The sequence below is a fragment of the Scophthalmus maximus genome, chromosome 10 (assembly GCF_022379125.1).
Source record: "Scophthalmus maximus strain ysfricsl-2021 chromosome 10, ASM2237912v1, whole genome shotgun sequence".
NCBI lineage: Eukaryota > Metazoa > Chordata > Actinopteri > Pleuronectiformes > Scophthalmidae > Scophthalmus > Scophthalmus maximus.
Window position 1 is genome coordinate 14,570,920 of NC_061524.1, and position 23,398 is coordinate 14,594,317.

General features: G+C 44.6%; 1 protein-coding gene across 7 annotated transcripts; it reads left to right on the forward strand.

Moving 5' to 3' along the window:
• The first annotated feature begins 8 nt into the window (after positions 1-8).
• Positions 9-22,532, forward strand: ldb1a (LIM domain binding 1a). 7 transcript variants are annotated; one of them, XM_035606985.2, is made up of 13 exons: positions 9-72; positions 1,745-1,823; positions 4,712-4,812; positions 14,579-14,681; positions 15,469-15,513; positions 15,750-15,825; positions 16,667-16,769; positions 17,130-17,302; positions 17,386-17,508; positions 17,869-17,946; positions 18,635-18,758; positions 18,881-19,029; positions 19,991-20,882. In XM_035606985.2, the coding sequence occupies exons 3-13, from the start codon at positions 4,785-4,787 to the stop codon at positions 20,213-20,215; spliced, it is 1,227 nt and encodes a 408-aa protein (XP_035462878.1). In that variant the 5' UTR covers positions 9-72; positions 1,745-1,823; positions 4,712-4,784; the 3' UTR covers positions 20,216-20,882. The 7 variants fall into 7 exon arrangements, with proteins under 7 accessions (XP_035462878.1, XP_035462879.1, XP_035462880.1 ...); XM_035606986.2 differs by having other exon boundaries at positions 10-72; positions 18,881-19,023; XM_035606987.2 differs by lacking the exons at positions 9-72; positions 19,991-20,882 and adding an exon at positions 20,889-22,532.
• Positions 22,533-23,398: the final 866 nt, after the last annotated feature.

A 23,398-nucleotide genomic window follows, 5' to 3' on the forward strand; every position in this document is an offset into this window, starting at 1 on the left:
AGGTGAAGTCAACTGGGTGACTTGTATTAGCTGATGAAGACTGAGATTCAGTTAAAGCCCTGGAAATGGCTGGTAAGTGGCCTCTGAGTTAAGATTCTTCCTCTCTTTTATGGATGATAACTAACCCTTAGAGTCAGCCACATTTGCACATGGGAATACCATTATGAAAATATTTCATGCTCTCTGAGGACTAAGCAACCATTGAAAATAACATTTGTTTTCCCCCGGAGCTGGGGAGGTAGATTAAATAAGGGACCGTGGTGGATGTCTGTTTGTTACTGTAATACATGAAGTGAAGGTACGAGGAGCGAACGGGAAAACAGGCTGTGAAACAATGAGGTGGGGATTAAATTGGGTCAAAGACAAACGTGGGGGGTGATGAGTTCCTCATTAGGATCAGTTCTGCATGGCACAGAAAAGCCATCGGCAATTCCCATTGTCCCATAGGTAGAAATGGATTAGAACACACGCACGCACGCAGGCAGACACGCATGCAAGCGCGCACACACACACACACACACACACACACACACACACACACACACACTGCCGTCTTCCATTGTGGTTTACCACTTTGTCTGTGTCTCTGTTTTAACTTTGCCATTTAATTCTCTGCTCTGGGAGCAATAAAACTGCCATGTTCTCCCGCTGCCATTTGTGAAGTTTAAAAATCTTTCCACATCCTCCAACAGCTTCCTCACTGTGACTGAGCCCTTCAGTGAACTCACGCACACACTGTGGTGAATTCGAGAGCGCATCCCTGTTGCCAGGCAGTCTCAAAACAACAGATATACCAGGTTACAGAACCCACTGCAGTGTAGTTTAGTCTCCGCTGCGCTGTGTCTTTCCTGGCGTCGATCCAGGAATCCCTGAGGCAACAATTAGGAGTCTCACTGATCAGTTCTGTCCCCTGCCGCATTTCCTTTGAAGAACACGAATTTCCTATGAATAACTAGACCATTTTAGGTATGTGGTCTGGCTCCTCCTGTCTTCATGCTGGAGCATCATTGAGCACTGAAACTTAATTTGCTCCTGATGCATCACTTTAGATAGCAGACATCATCCAAATCGCTGTTTAAAATCTGTCTCAAATCACCGTGTTTTCAGTGTTTCACATCATCCCTGTCCTACACCTTAAGTGGCGTGGTCAGGGGACCCAAAGTAATACACATTAACATTTCAAGTTACTTATTCCATTACCTGATGCTTTTGGTTCCCTGCTGCTCTTTCCTACATTTGCACTAGTTTCCCATTTGACACAGCAGACCCACATGATCTGCCTCTCATTACCTGTCATGTCCTGAGGTACCCACTGCTGCTCATGTTTCCTCTACACACCCCCCCATCCCTTTTTTTTCTGAGAGGAAAAAGAGATAGAGAGGAGCATTACTGTGCCCCAGCACACTCCCTGACTGCTACCTACTGCTGCTCTGCCGTTGCCATGGATACAGTGCCCTCTCTCCCCCTCTCCTCTCTCCTCTCTCGGTGGGCATGGAGGGATGGGGCTGGAGAGGAGAGAAGAGGAGAAGTGGCTCTGGCTGCTGCCTCTGCGTCATATTCATACCAGTGCAGCTGAGAGCTGCCCCCCCCCCCCTCTTTTTCCCCTCCTCTTTCCTTCCTTCCTTCCCTCCTTCCTTCCTTCCTTCTCATCATCCAATTTGCACACTGCTAGATCCCCCCTCCATTTGTGTCTCTAATCTGCATCTGTTCATCCCACTCTCTCTCTCTCTCTGTGCTGACCCAGCTTGGTTTCCTCTGCGTGGCTGACCCAGGCGGACTTTTTCGAGCGAGCGTGTGGGCACAGAGGAAAGAAGAAGACAAAGGTAAGCGTTGAGATGGAGGTTGTTTAACAGTGTTTGCCTGGGAGAGAGAGTGTGGTGAAGAGGAAAAAAAAAAGGAGGGAGGGGGGGTCGCAAAACAGCTGCAAGACAAAAGACTGAGAGGTAAGCATTGATAGCATGACCTCACCTGGATTAACAAGTATGCCCCGAGGAGATTTTTAAACATTTGGCGGGAGTCTTTTGGGGAAAAAACTGGGTTGTCAGTGTTTGTCTGCTGTCAGACGACAACATACTAAGAGTGCATTAATGTGAGAAGATGTGCGCTTTCAGTGAGCCAGGCAGGCAGTGCGTCTGTGCGCAGGCACCTTGCTGTCTGTCACTCAGTGTTATGGAACTGCTGCTGCTGCTGAGTGATTCCACAGTGGAGAGCGGGAGCCCGACGGAGGAGCGACTTCATTATTCTCAGAGAGCTTTTTGAGCAATGTGTGGATGTGTTGACAGAGTGGGAATCTCTGTATCTGCAAGAGAGAGAGAGAGAGAGAGCATGTTTGACAGTAGTGAAGTGCTCTGCTTCAAAACATAATCGCTCCTGGAAAAAGAAGCCATTTCCCAAACCCGGTCAAACACCCCTCCTCTGTTTCTTCACTCCTGCCTTCATCTTGTCTTTTTCTCCCTCTCAGTGGGGGAGCCCCTCTCTATCTCTCACCTCTCTCTTTGTTCACAGTTGTCCCTTTTACAGGAGCAGAAGCCTTTGTTAATCTGCTGTAAATGTCGCGACCTACAAGGTGCACACAGGACCAAATGGTGACAGAATAGCAGCAGCAAGAGATGAGAGGAGCTCTGAAAGACACAGACATCGAAACAGACGGAGATAAAAAAAGTGTGTGTGTGTGTGTGTGTGTGTGTGTGTGTGTGTGTGTGTGTGTGTGTGTGTGTGTGTGTGTGTGTGTGTGTGTGTGTGTGTGTGTGTGTGTGTGTGTGTGTGTGTGTGTGTGTGTGTGTGTGAGAGAGAAGGGGAAATGAAAAGGGGTTGGAGACAAGTACAAGGAAAAGAAGAGGAGGCCCGCGGGGTTGCTCATTGTGTCTCGGTCCCGAGAACAGTGTCTGACACCGTTTATGACATTTAACTGTGATGTTTCTGCCAGTGCGCTGGTGTGTGGGGAATGTGCCTGTCAGCTTTCGTTTCAGTGGAGACAGTTGTTTGTCTTTTGTTTATCGTTCGTGAATGACAGACAACGGAGATCTGCCGTTTGTCAAACTGGGCTTCAGCTCACCTTGGGGGGGGGAATTAGTGTAGGTGATATATGGATGTACTAAACCTTTCAGGTGAAACGAATTACAGTTCATTTCAACATGTTTGAACTTATTTTATCTGACGGTCCCAGTAATTTATCCATTGCTTTTGTCCAATAATTTCAACAATGTATCTGTCACGTTTACCTAACTATTTGAACTGTTTATTCAAGAACTTCCTCACAATTTAAATCACATTTAAAACATCTATTCCAACTATTTATCCATCAAGTTTAGCAATTTATTTTAACAATTCATTCATTAGTTTATAGCCAACTATTCAACTATATATCCATTACATTTTACTAACTATTTCAGGTGTCTTTACAATGCTCCTACCAACACATCACTATACAAATACCACTATAATAGACTATACAGTATCTTTGTATTTCTGACAGGATTAGGTACACGGGCCACAAAGACATCCAGTTCATGGGAGTCGCTTATGTGCGCGTGTGATTGTGTAGCGAAGTGTGAGATTATGAGGTTATTGGCTTGCAGAACAGGCACGCTTGGGCTAAGAGAAGTTATGGGATGAATGGAAAAGGAAACCATCGGGGTGGACGGGGAAAGGAAATGAAACAAAATCACATCAAGCCGCATGAAGCTGCGGAAAGGTCAAGGTAATATCAACAGAGTGTGAAGATTAAATTGACAGAGTGAAGTAAGATTAAAAAGCAAGAAAAGAGAGAGAGAGAGAGAGAGAGAGAGAGAGAGAGAGAGGAGGCAGAGGGCTGCTGGGCAAACAGTCTCTAGTCGAGCCAGACTGTTTACACGCAGCTCCTCTTGGTTTCGAGCGTGTGCTCGTTTACACGTGCGCGCTCGTCCTGCCTCCCATGGGTCTCCAGTGTCCCTGCGCTCCAGGTGGGCTTTGCATTTTTAATCAATACTGTCTGTAGTGATTAACACCAGTCCTCTCTCCGCAGCAGAAAAAAACTGAGGGAAGGAGTGAGAGAGGGAGACAGAAAGAGGGATGGAAATCTGTCATACACGAGGCAGGGTGTGTGAGTGAGTGTGTGTGTGTGTGTGTGTGTGTGTGTGTGTGTGTGTGTGTGTGTGTGTGTGTGTGTGTGTGTGTGCGTGTGTGTGTGTGTGTGTGTGTGTGTGTGTGGGTGTGTGTTTGTTTGGCAGTAATGACCCTCTGCCTCTGGGCTCCTACTGAGTATGTTTATCTCCCACAGCAGCGCTGGGCAAAAATAGACGATACATCACTACCCCACACACACACACACACACACACACACACACACACACACACACACACACACACACACACCTTGTGCATTTTCTCTTTTTCTCTTTTTCCTCTCCTTTGCTCTAATTGCTTCCCTCATGCATTCTTACTTTTACACACACGCACACACACACCTTCGCTCCACTCCACATTACTTTCTCCGGTCTCGCATACCATCAAGTCTCTTTCTTCGCATTTCACTCCTGTCTCATTTTCCCTCCCCCTTGTGTTGCAATATGCCTATTAATGATGCAGCCTGAGCACCACTGCCAACTTCCTGCCTCTGACAGAGAGACAGAGAGAGAGAGAGAAAGAGGAGTGTAGTTGTGTTGTACATGCCCTGCTTTCTACCACTCCCTCTTATCTCTCCACCCCCCCCTGTCTCTGTTGTTTTCCTCAGAGTTGGCCCATGCGAGCAGCGTGTGGACTGAGTGCAGCTGTTTCGTTCCGAGCAGAGCCCAACATGTGAGAAGATGTCTGTTGGAGGTTGCGCTTGTCCCGGTGAGTACCTACTGTACTTTATATTTCTCTCTCTTTCTCTTTCTATGTCCATCTCTCTTCTCTTTCTTTAATCCCCCCTCGTCCCTGTGCTCAGAGGTGCTGTCAGAAAGATGACTTATGTAAAAGTGCTGCAAAGCTGCCTCAGGCCAGTGACAAGCCGTGCGAGCTTGTGTGTGCATGCATGTGTGTGAGATAGGGAGGCCATGCCACACTCTCGACACATGTCCCAAAACAGGGTTATAGACTGAGGCCGCCACACCGGATTGAGCTGTTCAGCAGACCCTCGCTGTCCCGCCAGCTTGCTGTGCAGCAGATCAATGGCTCTTTGAGTTTTGACACATGCGGACATGCTGAAACATCAATACGAACTTCACTTTGCTGTCTCTTTTCACTCTTCCTGACTCCTACTCCTCATCTGGACACTATAGGTTTTTTGTGCTCTTATATGTCGGGAACAGTTGATAGAAACCGCTGCTTTACTGTCCCTGGAGTTGTTTTTCATATTTGTCCCATGGGCCAAAGCCCTTGCACACACTGCAAAATTGTTTGGCGGTGGTCTCTCACAAGTTCCAACATTACATTTACTCATTTGATAGAGGCTTTTCTGCAAAGCGACTTGCAACTGTGGGAGAAGAGCAATGCTTCAGAACAGTAGGAGACCTTGAACTAAGTACTGAGAAGTAAAATCCCTTCAATAAGACGAAGTGGAGGATATTCGGAGAGGAAGCGCACCGAAAGTGAACAGTTAGTGTTAGTTAGGCATGTTAGGGTGTTAGGAGAGGAGTTGCTCTCCAACATTATCGGAGGCACTTAAGACACTATAACTAAGAGTTGAACATGCTTGGAGTTAAGCTGCTGTGTGGATATTAGATATCTCTTTGTCACTGTGACTTTGCATTTTTTATTCCTGGACATTTTTTCACGCAGTTTTTAAGCTCAGCTTGGCCTATCCAGGAATCTAGACTCTCGATGTCTTGAGCCTTAAATAAAGGTTACATAAAACGTGGTTCACTGCCATTGCTTAATCCAGTCTCTGCTTCTGTATCAGACCGAGAGGAAATCTAGTGTTGTCTGAGTCTGCCTGCACATGTCGGCTTTTGGCAAAGAAAACGTTTTGGCAATTTTTTATCAAGCAGATCTCATAATCCGTTCTCACCCATCGAGTGTTTGGTCCTTTGTGACTTTAGAGCGATTTCTCTTTAATGGTGCCCCAGTGAGAGCAGGGCAGGCGAGAGACAGTTGCCTTGCGCCTCGTGGTGCCAGGGGACAGGCTCTGTGCGGCACAAGGGAGCGAGTAACAGATAGAAATTGAATCGTAGCATCTGCTCGGGGGGATCTCAGAGAAGGCAGATTGAATTAGGGTGTCAGTATCGTTTTAATGGGGCTGCTCTGATTCATTGGTAGTCGGCTATCAGATGGAATAATATTACAGAGGCCTCTGCTTGATGTTCTCAGATCATTCCTTGCCCTCTTCCGCGTCGTGTCCCAGTGTCTCTGTCTCCTTTGCTCCCACTGTTAACAGACTTTACAGTGGAGCAGAAACTTCTAATGACATCCACATGTTTTTAAAGGATGTACCGCCGCGTGCGTGTTGTGCACCAACATCCCAAAGTACACAAAGTTTTACACAGGCAGGCACACATGCAGATTTACACTAAGCGCGCACATGCACGCACACACACGCACGCACACACACACACACACACACACACACACACACACACACACACACGTGTAAACCTTCACGAGGCTCCTGCTAGGACAAGTTTGGGCAGGTGAATTGCTCAGATAACCGCAGAGCAACATTGATCAACACTGGTGTGAATTTCCCCTCTTGCTCTCTGTGCGTGCTGTGAATTATCATCGTTATAAATGAATGCTGGTTTGTTGACATTCCTCGTATGGTGGTGGGTTGAAGAACCTCCCCATCCTTTGTGTATGTGTTTATGCGTTGGAAAAACAAATCCTCTCTTATTCCTACACCACGGTCTCCTTTTCACCTGGTCTCCGTCGTCTTTTGTTTTGTTTTCGGCTCAGAAGGTAATTGAATAAAAAGGGCTTTGAACGGAGCGTATTTGCATCACTGTAGGCATGTGGGAAATGCGAAGGAACAGACTTCTCCTGTCTGTCTGGTTCATTGACATCCCCCGTGGCATCCTGCTGTTGTTGTGACTTTGCTGTGAATCAGCCTTTTTAAGGCTTTGCTCCCCGCATGAAGGAGAACCGTCCTAACACAGTGGAGCCAATCACATCCTTTGTTCAAGCTAAATGGTAAAAATAGATTGCCTGTGAGCTGAAGATACCCCCCCCCCCTCATTTTCACATGCATCCACTCAACCATGCACTCCCCTCTGCTCAACGCTCACTCTTTCTCTCACCCATCTCGTTCTAGCCCCTCCCTCTGCCTTTCTCGTCTCACTCTCTCCCCCTCTGTCGCTCCCTCATCCTTCGCTCGCTGCCTTTTGCAGTAACAGTGCTGTTACCTCATGCAGAAAGTCACATGGCCCCTGATTGCAGAAAAGTGGCTTAAAGCAGAGTCAAAATGGCAGCCGGGGCTTTTTTTCTTCTTCCTTTTTTTTGATTACCGTTACACAACAACATGATTGCCTTAGCTTTATCTCACTGCACTGAAAGCCTGTGCCTCCCTTTCTTTTCCTCCTCAGAACCTCACTTATTCTCCTCTATTTGTCCCCTCCTTCTTCTCTCTCTCTACACTAGTGAGTCTCTCAGATCTTGTTTGCGAGATCAAAATGGCTGTGTGTGTGCAGAGGCAGTGAGAAAGAAGGAATGCGTGGGAGACAGAGATGCTGGGAAGTCAGAGAGATGGAGGGGGGGGGGCAGAGTGGAGACGAGCTGTAGTGATGTCACATCTGCTGCAGGCCAACAAGATGGCAGAGGAAAGCTGGCATGTGCCACATGAGGGAGGGTGGGGAGAAAAACTAAATGCGTGGGAAGGTAAAAAGGATTTTCTATCAAAGCAAACCTATTATTTGTGAGAGATGTGCAAGTTGCAGAGTCTTTAGACATGAAAGCAGGTCTGATACTGAGATAGAACATGAAAGCAACAGTGCTCAGACTGAAACAGAGCTGCGCTGAAAACAAAAGGTGGTTTGAAAGCTACGTGATGTACCCCTGTGCCACCTGTGTATGTGGCTGCAAGACTCTCTAAGTGTCAGGACTATTGTGTAAATCTAGTATATGAACCATCAGTAGACTTTATAATGAATATTGAATTAACCAGCCTGTTTGAGCTGCTGGTTTGGTTCAAAGATCAACTGTGCAAACAGACCATGAATACTAAGTATTAGCAAATCAAGGTATAGATCTTGACATTTTTTGTCTGTTAAAAGCATATCTGCAATAAATATATATTGTGCCGCCAGTGATTCTGGACAATAAAGTCAGAGCTGAAACTGAAAATCAGAGCACCAGGATGTCAAGTGAAGGTGCAATTTGTAGAGTTGGTTCATTTGTTTTGAATTTGCCACTTTCTCGTTCCGATTTTTCAGAGATGTGACATTAAAACCATCATCATTTGAATTTAGGGCTTAATGTTATGAGTGAGATGAAATGTCCATATTCTGGTAAAATCAAGTGCTGTGACACACTTAATTTATTATTCATTATCCGCAGAGCAGCTCCGAGCTTACGTCTTTAAATAACATCCTCACCACACGCTGTCTGTCTGCTGTTTAGTTTCAGAGGACACATTAAAGTGGAGTTTGGTGCAGACACACTATGGAGGGTTTGGAAAGAAAGTATTTTTCAGCACAAGTCCTTTTGTCCTGTGGATGTTCACAGAACAAAATAATAATTTAATTAATGGGGCTCATCGCCCAAATCTACAGATTACACTGCACAAGATCTTATCTGTCAGCAACAATCCTCTACAACCTTGGGGCTGGGCTAATTCTGTCAGAGTCAGATCAGCGACCTGTGTCATTGCAAATGTCCACAGACTCAACCGCCGCACAAACACTCACATACTGGTGGCTTTTCTTTTCTTTGTCCCTGAGTTTATCTTGAACACATGCTGTTTAACTTCTTCCTGTCAAGCCACAGTAGCATCCTCCGGGTGCAGTCTGTGTTGGTTCTGTCTGCTGCCATGTCTGTTATCACTGCCCGTCAGGTGTCGCAACAATTTCCCTGACAGGTTTGCGCTGCCGCGGTGGCGTCCAGAAAAGCAGCAACATAAATCTAATAATGCCGTTCACCGGCGCTCTTCAAATTTTCTCTACTTCATGTCGGTAGGGAATTGTTTTCAAGGCAATATTTATTTTCTTTTTTCTTTTAACTTACGGTCAATTCCTGTCGAGTGTTAAAGTTTGTAAAACGGCTTCGTCATTTGAATAATGAACCAAATGAGAAATCAGATCCATTTTTCTTTCATTTTCCATGAGAAAACATGCAATACATTTCAGTGTGAATGTCAGGCAGTTCAACCCTGCATAAAGTAGCACATGTAAAGTGCTCTTAAGAGTCAGAGACCTATAAATATAAGCGGGTACATCAGATCTTGTGTAGTACAACACCAGTTTTCCGGTGACTAAAATAGGACTTAGTCCTCGGGTATGACTTCCATATTCTGATTCTGCCTTTGGTGTTATCACTTCCTGACAGCCCTGCTTGCCAGGTACTCTGCGTATGTGTGTACTGAATATGATTATTATTTTTTTTTAAACAGAATTTTTACTTTGGAAATGAAACACTCCCACAGTAATCCATGAAATATCCCTCACTTCTTGTTGATCCATCTTTATAGTTTCATGTAATATTAATAATGATAATACAGATAACACAGACTTCATTCAGATGTGCCAGTCTAAAAATGGCACTATTGCAATTAGCACCATTGTGCATACAAAACATGAATTCATTGATCATTGAATAGTCAAATAAAGCTTATGATTTAACTACATGATCAAAATAAAAGTTTATTTTTGTTTTTATTTAAAGGGTATTGTATTTCCTCTCTAGTCTGTTCTGAAGCATGATGAGGGAAGATGTTTGCTGCATTTGCCAGCAGAGGGAGGTGCTGCTCTGTCACGTCTCCTTGTGTCAGTCCATCACACTGAATAAGCAGCAGAACGAGGAGTCGATGTTTTCTACATGAGATCCTATCTGGGTCTGTGTTGTTACAAAAGGTTTTTAGACTTTCCTTTACCCCCTCCCGCCCCAGAACTGTTTAATGATTTATTTTCTGACATAACTACAAAGGCCACTCTCTTGATTACATACCCAGAAGGAGATTATGAATTGTATTTTTCTTACAGGATTTAACCGAGCGATGAGAGATATTCATTTTAGCTGAACAACATTGTGGAAAAATGCTGCAGCAGGCTGCAGTGTGGTGAGATGAAATATACTCCAGCTGTTTCATTACAACATGAAATGCCAGGTCAAAGCAGTTATATGGATTGATAGATTTAAAAAAAGATATGATTTTGTCAACTATTCAAACCAGATTTTTTTTTTTTGGCATGGTCTCTTCCAATCTGATCACTGAAGACAAGTTGAATCTGATATCGCTGCTCTGTGTTTGTGTTTTTTGCAGTAAGAGTGACTGTGGTACTTTACTTCTCTCATCTGCACTCCTGGCTTATATTATTCTACCGACTAATTGCTGGCTCAAGTGAAAGCCGTGACAAATTGAGCTTTAGCTGCACTTTTTGAGGGAATATATTACTTGTACACATTAGAATGGTTATTGATTAAACGTGAGGCTGCAGATTATACCCTTACGTAATCTGGGGCTAGGACAGGCTCAAGACTGTGCTCCAAAGGATTTGAGTCATCAGCCGAGTCCATCCTTTTTCCTAAGCCTTCACAAAGTTGGCCTGAATTAAACGCCATATTTATTACTATCATCACAGATTTACTGAACAGCGTAATCAGAACATCTGCATCACACTCCATGGATTTAATATAGGGTCAGTCAATGTAATTTTCTTTTCATGATTATTTAAGTTAGACTGTACAATAATGGTGACCAGTGCTAGTTCTTCCTGGAACCCTAGCACAAATAAATTTACATATTAATTGTTGCTGAATTAGCCTTTACCATAAAAAAATCTTTATAAATACACCAATTTGGAGAAGAAAAAATTCTCAGATGCTGCAGATTTCCCTGGATGTAATCACGTCAGTTGAGATAAAATGCAATAATCCTTAATTAAGTTTTTTACTAAAGTTATAGCTAATTTAGGCCTGGGTGATGACTGAAGATCGTGTCAGGTCTAATGCAGACTTAAATAATTTATAAGGCTATATCCACACCAACTGGTTGATCGTGGAGAACAAGTCAGTCCAGTGAATTTACCTTGTGGGTCTGATATTTAATTATCATCTGGTAAAATACTCCAAATGATTTCATCTCTTATTTCCTCCCAACATGTCAAGTCAATGTTTATTGTAGCACATTTAAAACAACCTCAGTTGACCAAAGTGCTGTACAGGCTCAAAACACAATATGAAACAACATGTAAAAAACATGAAAAATAAAATCACAATAGAATAGGGGCATAAGAAAATGTCAAAATGTCAAGCTCAACTTGTATTAAAAGCAGACATGGTCCTGTACACTGTGATATTTAAAAGACTGTCCTAATCGCAAGTCATGAATCTCAGAGTGAGATGGTGAAAAAACAAACTCCACTGATCTGCCACATTACAAACATTGGGGTCCGATTCCACATTATCCCAGTGTAATTGGGCTCTTAGGTAGGACCGTCAATACTCACTACCTTGAAAGTCACTTTGGACAAAGAGCTTCATTAATATGAACGTAATGTCTACGTCAGTTTCATAGAATGGAGCAGTGAAAAAGAACATGATTTTTGACTACGTGACACAGTGTAAACACAAAGCAAGCTGGTACACAATACGGTATGATGCTGATCAGACTGTAAACAGGGTTATTGTCCACAATATAGAGTGACGACAGCCATGTTTTTATGGGCAGAAATGGGCTGATGGATGTTTCCTAACTACTGAGAAGCTGCTTGTGTCACTCTCGGGGCCCCTTGGCGGCCGGGCCCCTGGCGGGCCGGGCCCCTGGCGGCGGGCCGGGCCCCTGGCGGCGGGCCGGGCCCCTGGCGGCGAGGCAGGCCGGTCTGAGTGAGTGTGGTGGGCGGAGTAGCCCGGAGGAGGAGGCGGGGCCTCTGTTGTCCGTGTCTCGGCTGGCAGGAACAAAGGGTCCTGTGGTAGTAGTAGTAGAAGAGAGGCAGCAGCGTCCCGCCCCCCACCTCACCAAGCAAATGACATTTAAAACATATCGCCGGGAGGCCGCAGACTGACAGGATACAAGGGAACGAGCGGGCGAATTCCACTTTCCGTCTTGTCGCCGGGGATCGTAGGAGTGCGCGTTGTCAGCGCCCCCCCCCCTCCATCCATCCAGCCGCTCCGGCTAGCAGCGAGGCTAGCAGCTAGCAGCGAGGCTAGCAGCGAGGCTAGCTGGCTAGCGACAGCGAGCGGAGGTGGTTTTGAGCGGCGCCGCGCTTCGGTGGACCTTTCTCTGCAGGTAAAGTCAAACACTGCGGCTCCGGCGGCTCGACCGGTTCCACACTTCACCGCCCACCGTGGACGTGGGCGCCGACGGGAGGGAGGCGACGCACCGCGTAGCGACTAGGTTCGTAGCTTAGCAATGGCACCCGGGCTCCGCAGGACGGTGGACGGGACCGCGGCCCTCGGGGCTCAGTCGACGCCCGGTCCCGCGTGGTCAAACACCGGCGTGACTACTTCTTCTTTTTTTTTTTTAAATGATCGACGGTGCACGTCCGCCACCGGGGAGACGCGAACGCGCGGAGCACACTGTGTTGTCGGGCAAGTCGTCGCACATCGCGTCGGACGTGTCCCTGGCTGGAGGCCAGCCTCCGGATGCAGCTCTATTGTTCTATATTCCCGTGAACCGTTTGGGCGGACTGAGCTGCTCCACGATCGCTCATTTCAAAGTTAACGTCCGCCGCGATGAGCTCTGCACAGTTTCGTCATATGAACGCAGTCTGGTTTATTCATCTGTATTTGTCACGCGTGTACTTGAACTCGTTGTTATTCCCCGACACAACGTCATGTCATTGTTTACATGCTTCTGTTGGACCAAGACCTATAATCTGCAGATATAGTTCAGATGGGTGTAATGCTGTTGATCAGACTTTCGTGTGTGTGTGTGTGAAGTGAGAGAAACCTGCATGTCCACAGTTCTGCAGAAGAATATGCTTGCACTGAGAATGTGTTGCAGTGCACTTTGTAGTTTTTAGCACAATGTTCATCAGCATCGGCCTCGAACAAAGACTTTATCATTCGGGGTCGAATGTCGTCTTGGACTGATGGCTGGTGGTGCTGGGGTGGGAGGGGGGCGGGGGTCTGTAGGTCAGAGGCAATGCATAGAGAACCATTGTTGGATGCTCCTGAGCAGGTTTCGCCTCCGTAGTAATGGGGAGGAGAACGTGACCCGCCGTGACTCTCCCGGGTACTCTGAAGCGAGGAAGAAAGGACTGAAAGTAAATTAAGGAGGAGTTACGGTTGTCCGAGGGGCTGATGGAGAGGCGGCGGAGGGAGAAGACTGATCAGAGTTCACACACGCTCACTTAACCCCAACTCATGCCTTTCTCCCTCCATTTGTATTTGTCCTGAGTTAAAGCCACCACTGCCGCTGCCTGTGGGTCATTCACCAATGGTGATGTGAAAAGGATTAAGGAAAATTAAAATCTCAGTTATGGTTGATTCTGCAATTATGTGAGCCATGTAGGCCGTTCGTTTCTCCCCTTTCTCTAATTGGATTTGCTTCAATCGCCATTTCATATGCCCACTGGCAGTGGCTGGCTGTTTTGCATGAATTGCGACTGTGTGGCAAAGTAACACATCATGCGGCCTTCAGGTGCCTTTTGGGAATATCTGATTTACGAGCCAAGCCTGCATAAACAGCATTGTCAAGTGGGTATATGCAGAATGGGTCAGGATTTGCTATGTATTTTTACCCTATCATGATTTTATCTGCACCACGTATATTAAATTCCTCTGGACCACTTCATTTTGTTTTTTTAGGGTAAGCGCAAGGCGGTTATGATTGACCGGTTTGGGTCAAATTTCCGGGGAAGGTTTTTCCTCAAACGTCCGAGGCCACCACTGACCGTTCGCGTATTAAGTATTTTTTGGTCGGACCTAATTATGTGCAGTCGCTGCCTGCGAGATCTCATAGAGTAGACATGCAGAATTGATGCTTTCTCAGAGCCCCCGGATTGTTTGAACACGAAGGCCTCATCTGGGCAGACAAGGGTTAACAACAGCCTGGGTATGGAGTGGGGGGATGGGTAGAAGAGGCAACTAGAGGGGGAGAAACACACAGTACAGAGTAGCATGTTTAGGATCACATGGTGCTGTATGCAGAGGAGAGGGTTCCCTGTAATGGTACGGATGGTTCAAGAACACAAAGAACACACCGGAGCCTCTTCTCTGCCTATATCCCCCCATTACACTGATTGTTTTTCAGATTTTCTGCAGGCTAATAAATGTTGCATTTTTTCCCCCCCTCCCTCATGATGATGATTTGTTTTCTTGTCCATTTACCAGATTGAAGATGCATTAGATAATGAAAGAGGCAGGAAATTGTTTTGGCAGCGTGCTTTTATTTCAGTAAATCTCAACAAAATCATCCCAGATTAGATTACTTAGATGATGCTGTGATTTGAATGAGCTAAATCTAAATCTCCCCTAAATCTGTGCTCTTTTCTCCCTCCTCCTCCTCCTCCGCCCCTCTGATTGTGTGCAGGCTGTTCGTCAAAGTCATTCAAGCTGTACTCTCCTAAGGAGCCCCCCAACGGCGGCAGCTTCCCCCCCTTCCACCCAGGCGCTATGCTGGACAGAGATGTGGGGTAGGTCAGGGCAGGACATGTTCTGTCAAAAAGAAAACTAAAAACCACGGCACATTTTTTCATTAACTCATGCCCCCTTCCTTGTGAACTTCAAGTCTCAATATTATCATTTGTTGTCTTGACCTAGATATTTTTTACAGAAAAACACAACAATTCTATTTTTGGATGTTGAGTGTTTTTATAAATAATGATCTGTATTGATGTTTTATGGAAGTTTAATTGATTGTGATGTTGGAATAAAATTAGATGGGATGTTGACTATACAGAGGCAGACTGGTTTTAAACAGGCAAAAGTGGAGATGAAATAACATTCAGCTGAATTGAAAGTGACCGACAAAGTCAATGCTTTTTATAGGAATAATTATCTGTTTTGTTGTAAAAGCTGAATATATATTTTTTCTGTACCTCCCAGTCTTAAAGGGGCAGTAAGAATTAATCCAATGTACTTTTTGTAAAATTCAGCGAATATTTCCTCACGGTCCACTAGCTGTCGGTTGACAGGTCAGGTTGAGCCCTGACCAGTGCAGACCAAACAACAAACAATCTTTCTCCAAAATCGCTCGCTGCCCCTTTAATGGAACCAAATTTTCTGAATCTTCATGTTAGCCACGTAAGATCAGTCACTGACATCAATAACTGTGTCTAAGCAGAGTTAATTGGCAGTTCTGAAATAAAAACTCAGAGGTCATGGAATCAAATAAAATTGCCATGTAGTACAAAAAGCACACCTGCTCCGTGTTACTTTGGTTTCTTGGAATTAGTTGCTAACTTTTTTTTTTCCTCCTAGGCCTACACCCATGTACCCCCCATCATACATGGAGCCTGGAATGGGGTGAGTACACTGATGCTTTAATAGTGACCATGGTTTCGGTTTACCCTCAGCCCAGAAGTAATTTATAAAACATGAATACAGTATGCTTTCTATTCATGTAAAAAAAAAATATAGGCATAAAATTAAACTGTAACTTTAGTTTGAGGCTGCTCCGGGGTAACATATTTGTTTGCACTACTGGTGTGGAGAAGTCACCGAGGCAGCTCAAAGTGCTGAGTGCTGTCTTCTGTTTGCAGGAGACCCACACCGTATGGCAACCAGACAGACTACAGGATATATGAGCTGAACAAAAGACTACAGAATTGGACAGAGGTGAGAGTCATGTTATCATTTACACAAGAGTATTAAGATCTCAACACCAAAGTGTGTCTGTACAAAAAAAACATAGTTGGTTGTCACTTGTCTTTTAATCTATGCCACATTCTGTAGCCGGCGAACTGACTTAAGTTTTCAGATTTTCCCGCTGGGCCTTTTTTTTTTGTGTAATCATGCAACTTGTTTAATTCACATTCACTTTTTAATAGGATTTTCTGGCGAACCTGGCTAAAATGTATTTGGAGTGCCAGCTGTTTGTACAGTGTGCCTGATACAAGCCCTTCTTTCCTGTGACTGTCAGCTCGCGCATTACAAATATGCGTGCACTTATAAACCTGTGTACATTGGAGGGATGTTCACTGCGTCTCTCTCTCTCTCTCTCTCTCTCTCTAACTACAATATGTTCTATGTCCACTTGATGTTTGAATGAACAGCATGCCTATACAGAGTAGAGTGGAAGGGTTGCAAGTGGTACATTTGAAGAAACAAGAATATCTGCTTCTTCTACCTCTTTTTATTTTATTTTATTTTTTTTAAAACCATCTTGTTTGATTATTTATATTATCTCATGTAACTTCCTCACCTCTTTAGCAAGCACAGTACCTTACCTGAGTTGAATGGAAACTGGTATTATAGTTATATATGACCCACTTTTATTAAAGCCGAACTGAACCTGATCCGTTTCACTTAGCATATATTCTGTTATTTTCCTATATTAGATGCTGTTGATATGTTTTATTTTATTGTGAATGTTAAATGAATCAAAGCAAATTCTCAAAGTTTGACTGTCTGATTTGATGAAATGATATTCTGAGAGTTATGGTTCTTCTTCTTTCAGGACTGTGACAATCTCTGGTGGGATGCCTTCACCACAGAGTTTTTTGAGGATGACGCCATGCTCACCATCACTTTCTGTCTGGAGGATGGACCCAAAAGATACAGTAAGATTTAAATGTTTTATATTATTTTAATAAGATAATCCTGAGTTATATGCTTTGGGTATTATTTGATAAATTCTAAGACAGAGCCCATTTTATTTGAGCAATGTACGTCATATAGTATCAAATGTCCACATATTATGTTAGTATTTTATGAGTGCTCCAAATATGCTGGAGGACTTAATTGTAAGATGAGTGATGGCATTAAATTGCTGGTAGTATTATGGAAATCCTTTATTCACTATTTGTAGTTTGATGCAATTCATGGCTGTCAGTTTTTTTGCTACTATATCCTCCCACTGATTGTGATTTTGTATACATTTTGTGTATTAATTGTCATTTATCGATTATTCTTGTCTGTAGCCATCGGCAGGACGTTGATTCCGCGCTACTTTCGAAGTATTTTCGAGGGGGGCGCCACAGAGCTGTTCTACGTTTTGAAGCATCCAAAGGAGTCCTTCCACAGTAACTTTGTGTCTCTGGACTGTGATCAGTGCACCATGGTGACTCAGAACGGCAAACCCATGTTCACGCAGGTACGCTTCGCGTCTCGCCCTCTTTCGCTGCTGTGGTTGGCATCGTGACCTCTAAAATCGTCAATCTCTCTTGCGTTCGTCAGGTTTGCGTGGAGGGACGTCTGTACCTGGAATTCATGTTCGATGACATGATGAGGATCAAGACGTGGCACTTCAGCATCAGACAACACAGAGAGGTCCTACCAAGGAGCATTTTGGCTATGCATGTGAGTTCCAGACCCCCAAACACACACACACACACACACACACACACACACACACACACACACACACACACACACACACACACACACACACACACACACACACACACACACACACACACACACACACACACACACTCACTCACTCACTCACTCACTCACTCACTCACTCACTCACTCACTCACTCACTCACTCACTCACTCACTCACTCACTCACTCACTCACTCACTCACTCACTCACTCACTCACTCACTCACTCACTCACTCACTCACTCACTCACTCACTCACTCACTCACTCACTCACTCACTCACTCACTCACTCAAATTATTATTCATCTTGCCTTTTAACTCAATCACGCAGGATCCCCAGATGCTCGACCAGCTGGCTAAAAATATCACGAGATGTGGGCTTTCCAACTCCACGCTCAACTACCTCCGTGTAAGTCAATTTCCCTGTCATTATGTTATTCCACTTTTCTGCCCAAACCATCAGGGATGCAAACTTGTCATATTTGGTGAAATCGCCATTTTGAATCCAAAATACATCTCGTTTGTGATTCGTGCTGATTTAATCACATGAGGGCCAACTCTGGGAGGTTTATCTTAATGATAAGAGAACTTCTAATGATATCCTTCACAAACACACACACCCGACCCCTCCCGTGCCACCTCATATGAAAATATGTCAAGCTTCCTTCTGCCAATTACCCTGATGAGGTTGAGTTTGTTATTGTTATTTTCATGTAGTCTAAGAGTAGCTCATGTATATGTTATTCCACATTCCACTTATATAATATTACTGACATTAGGCCTCTAGGACTACGTGTTTAGTGTTAATATTTTTATAATAATTTTTTTTGGACGATTACAACATAAGTTAAACTCCTCAGCCCCAGTGCAAATTTGAAATTAACATTGGGCCCTGAAGGTGCCATTTTCATAATGCTAACATAATATTTGAAAGGCTAATACTGTCATCACCATTACGTAACTTAACTGTTTGCTTTGGATATGTTTCGGAACATGGGACTAACGCATGAGAACAGTGAAGACATTGAGAGAAAGTTGACATGGTCACTTATCACTATTGCGTGTCTCCTTGGTTCTTGTCTTTATCTTCCCTATAGCTTTGTGTGATATTGGAGCCCATGCAAGAGTTGATGTCCAGACATAAGACCTACAGCTTAAGCCCCAGAGACTGCCTGAAGACCTGCCTCTTCCAAAAGTGGCAGAGAATGGTAGCACCTCCAGGTTTGTACCCACAAACAAATCCAGCTGCTGTTCAATGACTTTCTCAACAGGCCAAAAAAAACAACCGATGCATAGCGATTAAAACACTCAGAACACATCTTTTTCCCTTTCCGCATTTATAGCTGAGCCAGCCAGACAAGCTCCAAACAAGCGGCGAAAAAGGAAGGTGTCAGGCGGCAGCACTGTGAGCTCCGGTGGAGGCAGCAACAACAACAGCAACAGCAAAAAGAAGAGTCCAGCAAACAGCTTCTCACTCTCCAGCCAGGTACCTGTAAGCATGACATCTACTTGACCTCTATCTACACCTCAGTGGGAGGATAAGATTGATGGTGGGGGGGGTGGAAAGTTATTTGTGTGGGTGGAGGGGGTGGAAGCCTGGCCTGCCCAGGAGCACGTATAGAAGCAGGCCAGGATAGAGATAACTTAGGGAGTCTTGTGGAGGTGTTTGGGGTTTAGATTCATAAGGGGGTGGGGGTGATTTTTGTAATTCTAATGAGGATTATTAGATTCAGTTAGTATATCCTCCTCATTTGAACCAGTGATGGGCAGTCCCTGGTCCTCTGGGGCCACAGGTGTAGGGGTGTATGTAGACGGGGTACAAGTGACCTCCATCTATGAGTAATGGTAACTGTATTTTGGGGCCCTGGGCTGGGTTCCCTCGCTCTGGTTTCCAGTGGGACGGTTAGGTTTTCTCTCTAAATCCGCTGTATTGACTTTGGTTTTAGAGTTACCACTAAGTCTACCAGAGCACATGATTCACACAGCGCTGCTGTCTTTGCTTACTTGGTTGCTTGATTGAGAGAAAGAGACCCGAGGTGGAATGAAACCCCGCGCCCCCTCCCCCCCGTGATGCAGCACTCAAGGATCAGGGATGCCCACTGCTGGCCAGTAGGGAGGGCCCTGCCACCCTGGTTCTTGGAACAGGGGCAGGTAATCAGAGCCACGTGGACTACTGAACTGTCATGATGACTACCCTGACAACCCGTTGTCCGGCTGTGATATGCTTCACAATGAGAGGACCTCAGGAATCTAACACTTGGTCCCTAAAACATAGCCTGTAGTATCAACTATACTGCATTTCATTAGTCAAAATGAATTACCTAAGCTGGATTTGATCCCAGTTAGATTGCACCTAGACAATAGGCAAACAAACCCCCGGAACAGTTACACCTCGTCCGTGCAGCCCCTGTATTATGGGGATAATATGTACCGGCCCTTGCTGTCCCCTTTAGGACGTGATGATGGTGGGAGAGCCCACTCTGATGGGAGGGGAGTTTGGTGACGAGGACGAGCGTCTGATCACGCGACTGGAGAACACGCAGTTCGATGGGGCGAATGGCCTGGAGGATGAGGACAGTTTCAACAGCTCGCCTGCGCTGGGGGCACACTCACCCTGGAACAACAAGGCCCCCTCCAGTCAGGAGAGCAAGAACGACAACTCCCAGTCATCCCAGTAGAGTGCTGAAGTACCAGCAAAGACCCCCTTTTTTTCAATGCTAAAATCCTACCGGGACCCACCTGAGCCAACGTGCTAGCGAGAGGAGGAGTCAGGGAGGGTGGCCTCGAGCACTTATGTTCAACAACTTTTTGTCTGTTATGCTGCGTTATGTTATTTCAAAGACAATGAGAGTTATTAGGACGAGGGTTGGTGGTTGTATAGAGCTCTTATCCGTCACATGAAGGACAGGGTCAGCAGAATCCGACTCTCGCTCCCTCACATTGTTGCACATGATCAGCTGTGCTCAGCCTCGGCCTTTGTCTGCTCGGCTTCAGTCAGTCCCCTTCCGATGTGTGGGGAGACCGGCGAGGTGGCAGCCTGTGTGCATGTGTGTTTACCCGCCACCAACGCTCACCTCATTGTTTGGGCCAAAGTTGGCGTGTCCTGGTGTCCGAGTGCTCGCCACGGCGACCGTGTCAGTGGGTTCTTGTTCCAACCTCGGGTCTCTCATGCGTGCGCTTTTCCTTGACGACGCACCTCGCTGTTTCTGTTGTGCTCATGTCACAGGGAGGAAATGCTAAAGCTTTTATTTAACGTATTTTTTTGCAGGCTGCAGAGAAAACTGTGTGCACTCTTAGCATCCAAATAAACAAAAGTTCGGTTTTTAAAAACTCAATTATTTGTTTTTGTAGGACCTGGTTGGAACAAAAACCTGTACAGTGCCGGAGCTTGAGGACCGGAGTTGAGAACCACTACGCTAAATCTTAAAAACACACACACACACACACACACACACACACACACACACACACACACACACACACACACACACACACACACACACACACACACACACACACACACACACACACACACACACACACACACACACACACACACACTCTCTCTCTCTTTCTCTGACTCTCTCTCCCACGTAACAAACACACACACACACACACACACACATCATAAAGCATTGAGGTACTGGAGAGAGGTATGCAGCATGTCTGGACGAGAGCATCAGACACTACAGAAATGTGTGTTAATTTTCCATGTTTTAGACTTGTTTTCAGTTGGGGTTTTTTTCTTTCATTTTTGTAAACAAATTTCTAAAAAAAATAATAGACAAGCAAAGCAAACAAAAACACCCCAGAATATTCTTTGCACTGTTTTCCACTATTAAACTCCTATCTATTTTTCTTATGAATTGACTGTGTATTTTTTTTCTTCCTTTTCTTTTATTGCTAATGTAACAGCTGTCAAACATCCAAACCCTGCAGTATATCAATGTATAAGTATTGCTGTTAGATCATTTTCTTATTGTGATGGTAATAACTTCTCATGTAAGTCTATGCTTAATATGTCATCCGTCTGTGTCCGACATCACACTGTCATCAGGTCCGTTGGCTTCAGTGCTGGGGAGAACAAGGCGAGTGTTTTAATACTGTGCTACATCTCATTTGATGTGAGTCCAAAGCAGCACACTGGAAACCAGTTGACCCACTAAATTTCTGTCAAGCGTCTGGTTTGGATCTGTTGTCTTGTCATTGCAGAACTGTTTGCGTTGTCTTGAAATCTCTTACCTGCGGGGGGGGGGGGGTCCTCATAATTACATAAAACTTCTGGAATTTGCTACTCAAAATATTTTGAAAAACGAGTTTTGACAGGATTGTAAAATAGAAAAAAAGAAGACTTTTGTATTAACTTAAGTTTCCCAGAAATGTTTCTAATCACAATTAAGAAAGCTGCAGACCAAGGAGCTACATGTAAAGAGTCTTTAGATATCGATTACCCTGCGCCGTTTTGCGAAGAATCATTTTGCTGGCTTTACTTTGGTTTGTGTCTGTGCTTGTATATTTTTAGCTAGTCCTTTCTGTAAAAGTTATTCTATGTATTCCTCCCTAGAACTATGAGAAACTCAATCTAATGTAAAGAGATGAAAAGCCTCTTAAAAGTTGTTTTTTTTTAAACGTGATTTTTAATGGTACAATCACTGATAAAAGAATTTTTGCCCTCATTTTAGCAAACTGTATTTATTTTTCTATGTACGGACATTCTGTTTAGGTCCAACCCACCTGTACAATACTCATGATAATATATGGAGGAGTGGGTGGGAATGCTGAGTCAGTTGATGCTAATAGAGGTCATTCCATTACTTTTGTTTCTTGACGTGCGGCTCCCGGGTCATTTCCGGCCTGTTTATTACGATGGTTCAATATGTCCACAGTTAAGAGATGTTTAATAGCCATTTCTCTGCTGTTGTAGGTTTCTGGTCGATCTGAAAAATGTGTCAGATGCACTGAAAACCAATAAATAATCACATTTAGAGAAAATAACGTTATCTCCAAGTTGTCTTTTTTTGGTGTTTGTGTGAAGTTGTTCACTTTAATTGTGAGTCATCCCCCCTGATGAAGAGCCACGAGTCCTTCAGATGCTGGAAGCGTGATGTAATGTTGCAAGCCTTTAGTGAAGTGAAATAAAATCACCCAGCATCATCCTAAGATTTTTTTTAGGGTTTTGCTTTTTTAAATTGGCGTTTAAATTGTGATAAATTAAAAATGCTAAATGCAAAGTCGATATTTTAATTAACTGTCTAAATAAGCTGACGGTTGAAATTGCATCTTATACTGGATTTAAAAAATCACTGTGTGCTGAGTCAGGGCTTCTTGTTAACATGCATATATACATAAAAATGGAAAATGTTACCCAACCCTTGGGCTTCGGCATCACCCAGATCCCAGCCGACAGCTTTCTGGGTAGTAATTTGCAGCTTCTCCCAGCAGGGGTCTCTCAGGGCAACGCCACAGACTGAGCAGACTGTTGGAAATTCCTCCATCATCAATCAGGCAGAAATGCCTTCTGTAAATGCACGCTGAGCGGCAGGGTGTCGTGTGTAAATCCCTCGTCATTGTCCCCCAAGTCTAGAACGGGCGTCGTCAGTTCAGCAGGATGACAGAGTTTAATCTAAGGGCAACTTGTCACCTTTCTGTTCCTTAAATTGACAAAGTTTAGGGAACTCAAGGGTTTGTGAGTCAGATGAAATGAAAATCCGCCCATAGCCCTTGTGGAGGTGAATCACTGTCTGGCTCCGACACAGTTTTGCCTCAATTTAGATACCAAGATTATTCATATAGACCTTGTAGTTGCAGAGATATGCTCTTTCATTTTGGGGCGTGTCATTTTTTCGAGCAGGGACCTGCGA

Bases quoted from the DNA above. Each gene is read 5' to 3' on its own strand.
- ldb1a (XM_035606985.2), top strand. From the start codon at position 4,785: ATGTCTGTTGGAGGTTGCGCTTGTCCCG. The intron at 15,826-16,666 runs GTGAGAGTCATG...TTCTTCTTTCAG, and splicing joins GACTACAGAATTGGACAGAG to GACTGTGACAATCTCTGGTG. The intron at 17,509-17,868 runs GTGAGTTCCAGA...TCAATCACGCAG, and splicing joins GGAGCATTTTGGCTATGCAT to GATCCCCAGATGCTCGACCA.